General features: G+C 39.0%; 1 protein-coding gene across 3 annotated transcripts in view; it reads left to right on the top strand.

Annotated features, from left to right (window-relative positions):
* The window catches only part of FGF14 (fibroblast growth factor 14), a 623,657-nt gene extending 613,761 nt beyond the window's left edge, over positions 1–9,896 (top strand). For all 3 annotated transcript variants that reach the window (XM_068526687.1, XM_068526685.1, XM_068526686.1), the window contains 2 exons: positions 6,559–6,757; positions 9,760–9,896. In XM_068526687.1, the coding sequence (XP_068382788.1) occupies positions 6,559–6,757; positions 9,760–9,896 (336 nt within the window). The remainder of the gene's footprint in view (positions 1–6,558; positions 6,758–9,759) is intronic.
* The last annotated feature ends 4,122 nt before the right edge of the window (positions 9,897–14,018 follow it).

The raw sequence follows: 14,018 nt of genomic DNA, 5'->3' as shown, positions 1-14,018 counted from the left end.
CCTCTCAACTTAAGCCTGGGGAGAAATATTCATAAGAAGTCCAGGGTCAGGGCCATTATTAGGCTGTTGATGGGAGGGGACTGAGTTTTTGATGACTGTAGAATATAGAGATTAATAGAATATTAATAGCTATTATTTACTGTGCATTTATTATGTGCTATTTCCCACAATATGTCTAAGATCATTTCTCTATTCTCTCTTTTTAATCTGTTTTGCAATTGCCTTGTATTCTAATAAATGCTATAAATTTGTCTGGAATGCTTCTTTTTATGTTTTCCCTTCGAAACAGTGGTGGTGCTGGTACTAGGCAAACCTGTAGATATTAACCAAACATAATTTTCATGTAGTTGTAGATAAAAACAAAAGAGATGTAGTAACTAAATGGAATTTGTGGACTACTACATAGCTAACTACTTTTACAGGAAGCCCAGGCTCATAACACACTGTAAAGGCTTTTCCAGGGATGAAACTCTGAATGAAAATGCTGATTCACACTGTATGCATTTGTATACATGAACGTAAGTGCAATCCAAGCTTAATTTGGGAATATTTGAAACTAGATTAACAATCTTAGATCAAAGTTGGCAAAATTTTTTAGCAAAGGACCACACAGTAAATACCACAGTTTTTACAGGTCATACAATCTCAACAACTCTCCTCTGAACTTTGTAGCATGAATTTGGCCATGGATTGTAGTTTGCCGACCACTGGCTTAGATTCTCAAGGTCACTGTTAGCTATTAGGCTATGATTATGCTGAATTATCTGGGTTTATGGCTTATTTATTGGTTACCAATTATGGAACATGGGTCCTCTATTCCCTCCACCCCCTCCTCTCATCCTGAACAGAGAAGCCCTGCTCGGTGCATGCAAATGGCCCATCACAGTATTTTCTTAAACAAAGACATTTCCCTCAGAAGAGGAATTCTGCCGCTACTGTTAAGATAATAAGTACACCACAGATGGTCCTTTCATTTCAAAACAACCACAACATAAAAGGAGATAGGAAATTTTTGTTTAATTGTTGCGTTTTTCTATTCTGTTATTTGATGATTTCGTTTGGCAAAGTTACAGACTAATATTTAAGCTTCTGCTGGAACTCAACTGCAGTTGATTTCTGTTGTGATGGTGTTGCTGGCTCTAAATATAGGCTGGGCAAGAAGAGAAAAAGACACATCAAACTCCTTATCTATTTCATTTTGGCAGTTTCAAGGGGTTTATATTTGAGCTTAAATTTAAATAAGTCTTCTCATATTATCACTGCCAGTTTTAGAATGTTTCACTGGCACAGTCGTGGTATGACTCAAATAGATAAATACCATCAGTTAGGTTAGGGCTGCGTTGATAAGCCACCTGGGGTTCCTTCTTTCTTTAGTACTGTTCTTGCCACTCTCCATTGCAGGTCTCAGACTGGGTGCTCAGGGGGCCATCTCAGACCCTTGGTCCGTGCTACATTGAACAACAAAAACAAGAACAAAGAAATAGCCGCCACCATACAAAGGAGATTTTTATCCAGAAATCTGGATTTTTTTACTTCCTTTGAAAAACCAGGAAGAACTTTTGCAGATCTAAGGTTTTTATTTTCCCATGAGAACCGTCATCCTTTCTGCCATTCTGTCCATCCCCTCAGCTCTGAGCCCGAGTAAGGGTGGTGCTGTGTTGGGCTGCAGCCTGCAGGCCTGCAAGCTCTGTACTTGCTCAGCTTCTAGACCTAGGAAAGGAGCCCGGAGTCAGTGATAGAGAAATCAATGGTTTACTGGACAGGGGGAGTCTTACACCTCTGAAGCAAGATCCTGGAGCGACACCCCACAGTGTTCGGCAGATGGCAGGCAGGAAGGGCAGCAGTCTCTGCCCCCCGGGGGGGAGGAGGAGGTTACCAGTTATAGGGGGAATTGACATTCGGTTGGCTCATCTGTTACCAGGGAAACTAGCAGAGGGGCATGCCCCTCCCCGCCCCTTTGATAAGCTATCAGGGCGGAGATGTTCTGATCTAAAGATTAGAACAGTCACTAGCTGGGACAGGGGCAAGTATGTAGGAAGGTCAATCAGGTGAGTAGGGTGTAGGTGAAGCAGGCCCTGGTCCAGCGGGGAATGTCCTGAGAGCAGGACAACAGCCATCTTGGGGGGCCTGATCATAGAGGCTAGGTGCTCTGATGACGCCAGCCTGCTTCACTCTCATATCTGCCTGGTCAGTATAGGCATTTGAGTTTGTGGCTCCAGCCACAAACATGATCTCTGGGGAGCTCATCAGTTACAATTTTTTCCAATCCTACCTATGGGACTATTCACTCCATCTATCCCTCTAAAGCATATTGTAGGATTCAAACACAAAACTATGACTCTGTTAATTGTACAGTTACTATCAAGAGCATTTTTGCTTGGGTTATGTGTGGTGTGTTTTCTTTATTTGGTCAAAGTCACTTTTTCCTTGCAAGGAAATACCTTGTAGAAGTCAGTGCCAAGAAAAAGAAAAGATTTTCTCTCTTTAATAATTTGTATTACATAAAGCCTTTCTCTTTCTGTCTCAGCTACCAGGAAGTTCAGAACTCAATTTAAGGATGTGTCATAATTCTGGTGGTATTTCTCTCCTTATTTTATGCACCCTTGATTATTAAATTAATACTAATTACTAACATGAATACACAACTACACATGTCCTACAAACAGTTTTCAAGTCCATTTTGTAGGAGATTGGGCTTCAACACCTCAGTATATAATTAAGTGTTACTAACTTCTCAAACCATCCTCCACAAAGACAACAGAATATAAAACACTAACCAGACTATATCATCATCATTCCCTTGCTTATTCAACAACTCTGCATGTCTACCTCTTGCTTATAATAAGAAGTCTAACCTGTTTATCAGAGTGCACAAGACCCTTTATTACATTTCTCTAACCTAGCACATCATTCTGCATTTCGGCCCTCACAGCGTCCCAGTAATGGACTAATGATAGTTTTCCAAATGTACCATGGCATTGCCCACATCTTGTCCTTCACAGTACCATTTACCCCACCTATAGTCCCTCTAGGAAGGTAAGTTTACCACAGCAAATATTGCATTGTACTAGCATTTTTAAGCACAAAAATTTTAATAAAATTCTTCCAGGAAGAATCCTGTTCATTTTGGTACATCTGAGGCTGAGCCCAACTGTTCATACAACATTGTTCTCACTGACTAATCATTTAACTAAATTTTGGTTTGCAGAATTGTTGATAGAATTGAAATAACTGATACAGGGTTATTTTTGACTATAAATAATGGGAAACCTTTTCAGAATAAATATTGAGTGCTTACTATATGCCAGGTCCTCTTGTAAATATGTAACGTGTATTGATTCACTCAATTCTCCCAACCACCGTATTATCCTGTGATTTTTGTACCCATTTTAGAGATGAGGAAACTGAAGCCCAGGGATTAAGTAATTTTCCCAAGGACTCACAGCCAGGAAGGAGTGGGGTCAGGGTTGACCCCAAGAGGTCTGTTTCCACAGATGGCATTCATAGTCACCCTGTCTCCCATTTGCAGATTGAAAGTATATTTGTCCCTTATGACAGCAGATAAGTAGTAACCAATCTCAACTTTCATTAGTCCTACCAGTTCTCATGAGAATGATGGGATTATTTTGAACTCCAATATTTCATGAGCAGATTGTATTCTCGAAATGTCTAGAGAAGTCTAGCAAAAAGCATTAGACAATAGTAACTTTGAATGTAGTGTGTATGCATGTAAGTATGTGTATGCACATTAATTATTTAACCAAGAATAAAGAAGGGTGCAAAAGTTCCAGCCAGTCTCCACCATCACAATCACCTGAAGGCAGTGGCTCTCACTGTGGAAGACAGAATCACCTCCCTATGAAGTTATTGGCACGGCTTGTAGAAAGGGGATGTGTTATTGACTTCCTTGGAGTCTTAAGATGCAAACATTTGATTTAAAAAGACTTAGTGACAGAGACGTACCTAACGACTTCTTCTACATCAAGGGTCTTCATTCTCATTCATATTCAACTTAGTCAATTTCGAGTAGAGACAATACACTTCTAATTGCTGATGGTAAGGCAAGCAGCGTCCTCCGTGTTTCATACATTATGGCAGTGGGGATCAATTGAATATCAGGAAGGGTTGATCACCCTATGGACCTGCATTTCCAAAGCTGGAGGCCTTCCTGTCTCGAGATTAAGGTCAGTCTTCAGTGGTCCTCTTAATAAGGTAAGGCTCTGGGCAGAGACCTGATATCTTAGTCAGCAGGTGCCAGCTCCTCTCCCCACTGAGTGACTTACTGGGTCAGCCTTTACCATACCCACTCCCAGTTGATTCTAAGACCGGTTTTAACTAGTATTAATAAATAATATGCTTAGCTGCCTTGGCCTGTCTCAATAAAAAGACAAAGGACATGCCAAAGTCTAATCTGTTTGTCCTAGAAGGTGCACATTCAACCAACATCTTATATTTATTAGTCTTGGAGCATTCCATTTTATTTTCCGCACCACAAATGTATGAACACAGACCCTTTTATCCGTCTTTCCTCTGAAGCAGGGCCTGGAGACTGACTCACCGAGACTCTCATTTATTAGTCGGAGAACTAATAGGAGGATATTTGGAGAAATAAAACTGTGTGGAAGAGCAGAATATTTATTTGGATGGTATTTAATTCAAACCTGAGGTAACATCATCTCGAAGAAATGAAGGTCTCATAAATTCCTTTGGGAGGGGGCTAAACCTGTCTTCTGGCTGGTTTAATCTCATCAGATTAATCACTGCGACTACCATCTTTGTCATAAAAAGCACCTGCCATTAACAAACCCTGTTCCCCTTGGAAAACAATTTAACTTTCAGTGAATTAAAGTTATGGGGCACTCTGAATAAATTGTATCCTGCAAGAGACACCACTTGATAATTAACACTCTCATGGGAAATACTGAAAGAACGTTTCTACAGACAATAATGTCACATTCCTTATTATGGCTAGCATAACTTTAACTCTTAAAGGTTTTATATTGTTAGACCCTAAAGGATATGTTTTTCAGAATGTGTATAGAAAATAACTTTTTTAAAAGAAAAACAAAAGTTACTATTTTCTGTAGTCGTAAAAATCCATTAAGGTGAAAAAAAATTTAACTACCTGATATTTTTAAAAAGGTAATGACAATAAAGCTCTGTTTTGCATCTGTATTTCATAAATATGGACGAGCACAGTGTTGAGCCTATTTAAAATAGCCACAAAAGCTAGTTAAGTGACTTCCGTGGTCTGTAGCTAGGAAGGCTGAATTTTAAAATTATTTTTCACAGAGGTCTCTCTGAAATGCCTTTGTAGGTTAAATTTTAGAAGTATGTAAAACTCATCCATGAATATTTGTGTTATTAATGATAATCATAAAGTAGCAAGGTTTGTGTTATTCATCAATCAATGTAGATCATGGCTTTGAGAGTCATGTTAACTCATTGTACTCTTTCCAAAATTTTTCTTTTTTGGCTGCGTTTGGTCTTCGTTGCTGTGCTCGGGCTTTCTCTAGTTGCAGTGAGTGGGGTCTTCTCTTTGTTGTGGTGTTCGGGCTTCTCATTGCAGTGGCTTCTCTTGTTGTGGAGCACGGGCTCTAGGCGCGCAGGCTTCAGTAGTTGTGGCACGTGGGCTTCAGTAGTTGTGGCTCACAGGCTCTAGAGCGCAGGCTCAGTAGTTGTGGCGCACGGGCTTTGTTGCTCCGCAGCATGTGGGATCTTCTCGGACCAGGGCTCAAACCCGCGTCCCCTGCATTGGCAGGCGGATTCTTAACCACTGCGCCACCAGGGAAGCCCTCCAAAAATTTTATTCAGGGCAGCTGTTGATGATTTTCTTCAAGAGTTCCAGGGGGACTCTGAACCATGGATTAGGTCGTGATTTTCAGCTCCTGTCACTATGACCAGCTAACATGACACCTGGCCTCTGCTCCAGGGGCTAGTTTGTATGCCAGCTGATTGTCAGGGGCTTAGTTTGAGGTGTCAGCTTGTCTCTTTGTAGGTAAAATGTTATCACCCTGTAATATCAGTGACCTAGTGAACAACTGGCAACAGGGTATCATGTAATTATTCCTATGTAAATATAGAAAATAGGCTATACCTTACACGTATATTTTATTTTGTTTAGTTTGTTGTGAATACAGGATGCTACTTTAGCCTGTCGTTTCTGTTTATACTCTGGTTGAATTGTGTTCTGTTCAACTGAAATTATTTTGAGTTTGCTCCTGTATTCTATTTTCTAATTAAAGGACATCCATACTTTTGCCTATATATATACACACACACACACACACACACACACATATGTATATGTGTGTGTGTGTGTGTGTGTGTGTGTGTGTGTATATATATTCCCAAGAGTAGCAACTTCTTCTCTATTCATTGTATGTTGATAAATGTATATGGACAATTAATACCTACAGGAAGAGGTACATCTGGCCATCCCTGCCCAAGGGCTGACTCGTTGGCCATCATGGGCAAGTTTATGGAAGAAGGAAGAGGAAGCATGAGCAAGCTCCCATTCCTTCCTCTAACTTTCATTTCTTCCTTTTCTCTCAACAGGAACTTTTTACCCCTGAATGCAAGTTTAAAGAATCTGTTTTTGAAAACTATTATGTAATCTACTCATCGATGCTGTACAGACAACAGGAATCTGGGAGAGCCTGGTTTTTGGGATTGAACAAGGAAGGGCAAGTTATGAAAGGAAACAGAGTAAAGAAAACCAAGGCAGCAGCTCATTTTCTACCCAAGCCATTGGAAGGTGAGTGTTATGTGTGTTTTATCCCTATCAGATTTATCACACATTTATCTTTCACACTGATGACTCTACCATGGCCACAAGGAGCCCTCATGGAACGCTGGAAATGTTCTTTATCTTGATCTCAGTGGTGATCCACAGGTGTCTACATAAGTTGTGCATCTAAGATTTGTACACTTTACTGTATATATGTATATGTGTGTATATTATGTATATATATACATACACATATATTCCATTAATTTAAATATGTCCGTACTCATTTCTCATGTCTCAGATCCTAACTACCCCAACCTCTCTAGCCCCTAAATAATTTAAATTAATTAATTAATTTAAGAAATTTAAAATCTGTAATGACATTATAAAGCTGTGATTATGACAATAGGTATACTAGAAAAACTAAGTTTTGAGTATTATGGAATGTTTGAGTATTTGCCCATTTTGCTATTATCTAGCTGAAAGTAACCACATATTTGTGAATTAGTATAATTACAGGAAATATAAAGAGTTAATAAGTTGGCCTTTAAAGAACTTGTTGATATTAGATATCTCCCTTCCAAACTGCATAATTGTTTAGTAAATTCAAATGTGGCTTGACCTTCTTTTACACTCAGCTGTAAACAATGAAGCCTTCAGATTTACTTTGATTAGATTTCTGGAGAGGAGGCTACAAAATTTTAATTAATCAGAAACATCTGCACATTTCTCATTAAGGATTCTACCGGAAGTGTCATTTTATCTATGTAACATTTGTTTGGGAACTACCAAAAGAAATTGATATTGAGGCTTTTCAAAAGTGTTTTCTATTCAAATGCTTTTGTTTACCTTTTGCAGAAAATCAGACCTGCAGTAACTAAGTAAACGTTTGAAGCCAGCTTACACGGTTCGATTTTTCTTTTTGTTTCTTATTCCTACAGGAAAGCATTAGCCATCAAGAGAAACGCATGTTGGTTTTATAATCCATATTGTCTTTATAGGAATAAGATAATTTGAAATATTGGAAGTTAATTATTAATTATCTGTGGACATATAATTCAGCTTTCAGTTTGCCTAAGTTTGGAAAACCAGTCTTGTTGGTTAATACCATCTTTATAATTTCAGTGATATTGACTATCACTCTTAACTAAATTTGCCTCTAGAATGAGTCTGAAATGCAAACAATTAGCCACCAGGGCCTATCTAGGAAAGGAAAAATTATTCCAGTCTGAAATATGAGTGAATTATTCTCATTCTATGACAGATCATAAGGAAAATGAGAATAAAAATAAGAAATTAGACGGTTTCTCTGTTCTTCCAAAATAACGTATCCATGATTTGGCTTTACCACTTCCAGTGAACTTTGAGACCATCAGATATTCAAATGCAAGTGAAAAAATTTAAAAACGAAGTCCATAGCAACTCTACAAAAATCAGGCAAAATCTGGAAACCAGCTATTTAGTATATCCAGCAGGAAATACCTGAGACCCTAAAGATATGGGGTAATAATATCACACTGCATTTTATTAATACACTGAACTGTTGTGTGTATATGTGTTTGTTGTGTGTTTATGTATACATGAAGAAGAGAGAAATAGAATTTTCAAAAAACTACCAGACAGAAGTACTCTAAAGACAATTAAGGGGGTATTATAAAGACAGGTTATCACATAGTGTAATTGATAAGGAAAATTAATTTCAAACTTTCAAAACCCATACAGGATGTAAATTATATCATTGGAAATGTTAGGGCAAATTAGATTCCTGATGAATTATTGATGCTCTGGGGCATTCATATTTCTTACACAACTTCACTGCGTAGACGATCAAGATCAGCACTCTGATGCTGTTGTCGCCTAACTAAATGACTAGTGGGAGTGAGGGACTGGAAAGTGTGTCAAGGATATGGATTAATCTCTTAATCCTTTTCACTTGCTAAGTTCTTTATTATAGGTCTGATACACATGTGCTTTCAAGTCTGTGTGCCGCTGAAAGATCTCACGATGCATTTGCAAAAGGTGAAATCCTACCACCTTGAACATGGAGAATGCATATAGTGGTTCATCCTAACGAAGCTTAAGTTCTCTTCGTAAAATATAGGCTTTCAAAACCCTAAAAAGCAGGTTGGGCAGCTCTAATTCACTTGCCTTTCTGATGGCAGATGATTTTAACTCAGTTTTCCCCAAGCATCAGTCACCCTGAAATCTCCTTTCCCAGGATTCCCTGGAATCATTTTCAAAAAAGCCACATGAACTATTGTGATTAATGATGTCACCAGATCAATTCCCCAGAGCTTCCTCAGACGTCATTCCCACTTGCCCTCTTGCCATTCTGTACTTCTGCCTTATATGACATCAATTACAGATTTTCATGATTATACCTGAAAATGCATAAAAAATATAAAACACCCCACACTTGCCTTCAATTATTTAAGGGTCTCTTTGCATGATTTTCGGGAGAGGAAATCTAAACAATGATCTCCAGAAGACCCTGGCTTAAGGAAAGTGAGTTGTTTGTATTGCTTTTATGGCTTTGAAGCTGACAGTAGTGTGATTATGTTGCCTTTGAAGCACTTGAGAGAAAAATAATTTAATGATCTAGGGGTGTGAATACCTAGAATGGAAAAGATGAGTGAGAATGAGTTCCACGTGTTGACAGTATGCAGTGGAAGGAAAGTCTTTTTCTCGCTGAACAAAGAGAATTAGGTTAAATGCTTGCCGTTCTCACATAATTCCTGTGGGGTGTGTGTGTGTGTGTGTGTGTGTGTGGCCACATCCCCCATTTAAACCTTCTCTCCTAGACAAAAATGCAGGTGCCCCCAGGTTTGTATTTTGGATACACAAACCAGAAAATGCCAAGGAAGTAATATTTTCTGTTTGGGGGCTGGATCTTACTGCTTTAAAACAGGAATTCCCTCTTGATGGGGTTACTTGACTTCAGGGAAAACGGGACTGGGCCAACAGCTGAGGTCTGTGTGTGAAGCTAACTGGGTAACGTCTCCTTTTCCTCCTGCCCTCCCCGTCACTAGTTGCCATGTACCGAGAACCATCTTTGCATGACGTCGGAGAAACGGTCCCAAAAGCCGGGGTGACGCCGAGTAAAAGCACAAGCGCGTCTGCAATCATGAATGGAGGCAAACCAGTCAACAAAAGTAAGACGACATAGCCAGATCCTCACAGGTGTTGTGACTGACTCTCCCTGAGCACCGTTGAGTGATTTATCCTGGCCACACCCTCCTGTTCCGGGGCCCAGGAGCCGCCGGCAGTAAGCAGATGCTTGCTCCCCACTGGCTCGAACTTCTTGGTTGCAAGTGGATAAATCTCAACGTGTTGTGCCCTCACAACAGGAAGACACCTGGATAACCAGCTCAACTCAGACCATGGAATGCCCTACCAGATACGGAATGCCTTTTTAATATCTTTTCTGTGACTGTGACACTTCACGTGAATGACCTACTTCACAAGTCCACTCGATACCTTGCCTGCTGACAGCTACCCATATTCCTTTTTGAGTCCCGTTTCGGCGAATTCCATGTGTTTAAGTTCGATTTTGTAGCACACAGATACTCTTGAGTAATTTCTAGTTAGATGCTGTAAACCTGTGCTGTTATGGAGTTCTCTTCTTCCCGTTTTTACAGGGCTGCTGGCTCCACTGTCTGTGACCTTTTGCAGGGATTGTGTTCCTCTCAATCTTAACTGTCGCGGTTGGCTTAGTTGGGAGAGCGATCAGGGAAACAGAAAGCCTTCTAAACCTATTATGACACATTGCATCTATAAAGATTAAGAGTTTTGTCTCTGGCTCACACTACTGATGAAACACACATATACGCTCTGTCCAGTAGCAGATACTGTGCTCCCGAGGCCACGTGGCCGGGCTGAGAAACGGGGTCAAACGCAGTCATGAGAAGCGCTCTATGATCTGGGTTTGACATCCCCCTTAGTTTCTTTGTGTGTGTGTGTGTTTTATACATATCACAAGCTTACTGGTAATGGTAACATTTGCCTTGCCCAGCGAGCAAGACCCACTGGTTTTTGAGAAAGTGGGTCCAAAGAACTCTGTAGGCCTTGTAGGCCTGATTAAGGTTCATTTTCATCTATGAATCCTCATTATTTGGAAAAAAGGAAAAAAAATCAATAATTACAACCTACAAGAATTGCGCTACCTAAATCCATTTCAGATAGAATCCTTCCTGTTTTTAATGAACCAAACTTAATGCCATCCCCAGTTTGGGCTGCATTCCACTCATACTCAGCAGAGCATGGGCAAGGCGGCTGTTGTGTTCTTTTCTGCAGCAGCAATGCAAACGTTAGTTATAAATTAGACTTTAATATTTTTGGTGTTTAACAAGTTTTTAAACTGGACATATTAGGAAAAAAATATTTTTTTTAGCTCAGCATGCTGAGTCAGGTACTGTGTAATTCACCAGTCCATACCTCTGACTCAGCTTCTTGGGCCCCTGTGGCCCAATGGCTGAGTTAGAGGTGCCTTGCCATGATCTCAGAATGCAGTCTGTTGAATTATTCTAGATTAAAACTAAAGACAAACCAACACGTTCAAACATCAGGTTTTCGGTCCATACAATTTTTTTTTTTTGCTTTTCTTTGATTTTGCTTTCTTAACTTACTTTGGAATTTAATACTGCTGAATTCTGAGCTTAGGAAAGACAAGGACTAAGAAAGTCCATGAATAGTTGACTCCATGGTGAAGAAACCATGCAAAATGTTCAATATTGGATAAAAAGAGTTTCAAAATGTTTGATACTAAACTGTTTGGAAATATATTTGTTAACTCTGTGTATACTTCTTAATAAATTTCAATGTTTTCTCCTCAGAAGAGTTAACTGAGACCAAACTGAACCTCATTTATAGAAAACTATACGTGGGATCAATGTACTGGCCTCTTGTTATTATTTCCATGTGGAAGGATGACCCAGTCGCCATTTTCTCCCATCTGCACTGTATTTACTGGGAAATTATTTTGTCACTGCTTTCCTAAGTCTCCATGACAGCCCTTGCCCAGCATTTAAAAATTTTGGCCTGCTTAGCTGATTAAAGATTTACTATCAATTTAACTGTTTATGCTTATTTCATTTTCGTATTGAATTCCACTTTAATAAATAAAAAGTTAGCATAACGTTTGAGTAGATTTATTGTCGATAGTGCTAAAGTACAAATACAACAAAATGATTCTTTTGACCTCTCTTGATTTCTTGTCACACCATTTTAAAGCCTATTATTTTTAACAGGCTAAGTTAAAATACATTAGATGAATTTCACTAACCAATTGTTTAGGGAAGACATATATTCTGTAATATGTGGCAACTTGAAATTCCAATTAGATGGACTTACCCTACTGTGCACGGGCGCGCGCGCGCGCGCGCACACACACACACACACACACACACACACACACACACACACACCAAACAACCCCACCTATATGTTTTTGGTAATCAGCCCTACTTGCTGGTTTCTTTTTCCCCTGTAAGCTTGTTTATTAGTTAAAATTATGACAAGATTTATTTTTGTAAGTGACTGAGATTTCAGTAAATGTGTATCTCTGTTTTGTTTTTTACATGAGTTATCTATAAGGGCATTTATCCCTATGAATGGATGTCAAAATACTTTCTTCTAATATATGTTTAGACGTATTGCAGAGGGGTCCTTGTTATTTGTGATTTAGTTAGATCATTTCCTCTGTGTCTGGTCTGACCTGTTGCATGGAACAAGGACAGCACTGATGAACTGCATGTTGTAGGACCTGTGTATCAAGAACCATTGGTGTGTATTAATCTACATACAAAGAGTTTGTCTGCATTGTACAGTTTCTGTGTTGACTATCATTTGTTCTATTCATAAATACAACATATTGAATAAAATATTTATATGACGGCATATTCAAAAACACTGAACAACTTTATGTAATGAAATGGCATTGCATCACCCACAGATATAGAGAAACGTCATGTAAATAAGTTTGGTAAACTCATTTTCCCCCTTTACCATGCCAAAGAAAATTTTAGCTCTTTGACGATACCGCTCTTGCGATTTTTCCAGGATAAGATTCCACCATTTTCTCCCCTCAAAAATTGCTGTTTTAAGTAAGTGCAATCTGTCACCTTTGGTGTTCTGTACAGTAAATCTGATGGAATTCATTTGTATTTAGAGACCACCACGTGTTCTGTACCTCCATGTACATATGTCAATCTTATCAACTCTTTCCAATATCACATTCCTTTTGCATCCATATCTGGTGTGAGAGGCTTATGTCTACTGATTTGTTATGGTAGCTGTTTCACTCATTCCTCAACAATGCTCTGGAATGTTCATTGGTTTGATATTTCAGGTGACATCATTTTATTTTCCTATAAGTTTGCTTTCTAAAATATTTTGCTACAACTTTACTTGGAAAAATATAGAAGAGATGCAAATGGTTCTGCCTATATAAAGAGTAAAATGGAACTGAGCATCATGTCATTACAAATCTTGGAGAATTTAGAGATTCGTGCTCTAAATGTTCCCTTGCCCTGAGTGTTTGGGGTAAGGGCTGGCTTCAAGATGGGCCCTCAAGACTCCTGCTGCAGTCCGTCTAATTGTTTGCCTCTTGGAGAGTAAGAAGAGTTTCTTTATCACACCTGGCTAGTTGCTTAATGCGTGCCTAAAGCACTAAAACAGTCAGCTGTTTTCGGGATGACTGACATCAGATTTGGTTCTTTTTTAAAAAACAAGAAAAAAACTTCTCTCTTCTTAAGTTAGACATGTATCACTTCATTTAAAGTTTTCTCCCTAATATTAGAGTGAGAATTAACATTTGAAGGAGAGACCAGATTGACTAAGAAATCCATTTTAGAAGGAATTGAAAATCATTAAAAATTATTTTCAATGTTATTTCAGAACAAGACTATATCCAGGGCAAGCTTCTGAGCTAAACGCAGGCATATCAAACGCCAGGTGTGAATAGTATTACTTTGGAGTAAAATACATTTCATAGTGTAGCTTTCTTAGCTTACAAAGTGGCACACAGGGCCTGCTGACTCTCTCGAATACTGAGTAGGGTTTCAAAGGTTTGATAGTGAGTCTGCAAACAAAGGCTGAGTTATGTTTTTGTTTTTTCCTGGTTTTCTCTATCATTTGGTCTAATCCCCACGTTGTGTTTGCATTTGAGGTGGTGGAGGCCATTCCTTCCAATGCGCGGTAGGAATCTAGATTAGCAAAGAGTCCAGGAAGACAACAGGATATAGTGATTCTCTTAGGTCTTAGGATGTTAGTAGAATCTTATTAAAAAGTC

Source organism: Eschrichtius robustus, chromosome 18 (assembly GCF_028021215.1).
Source record: "Eschrichtius robustus isolate mEscRob2 chromosome 18, mEscRob2.pri, whole genome shotgun sequence".
NCBI lineage: Eukaryota > Metazoa > Chordata > Mammalia > Artiodactyla > Eschrichtiidae > Eschrichtius > Eschrichtius robustus.
This window is presented reverse-complemented; position numbering and strand designations above follow the sequence as displayed.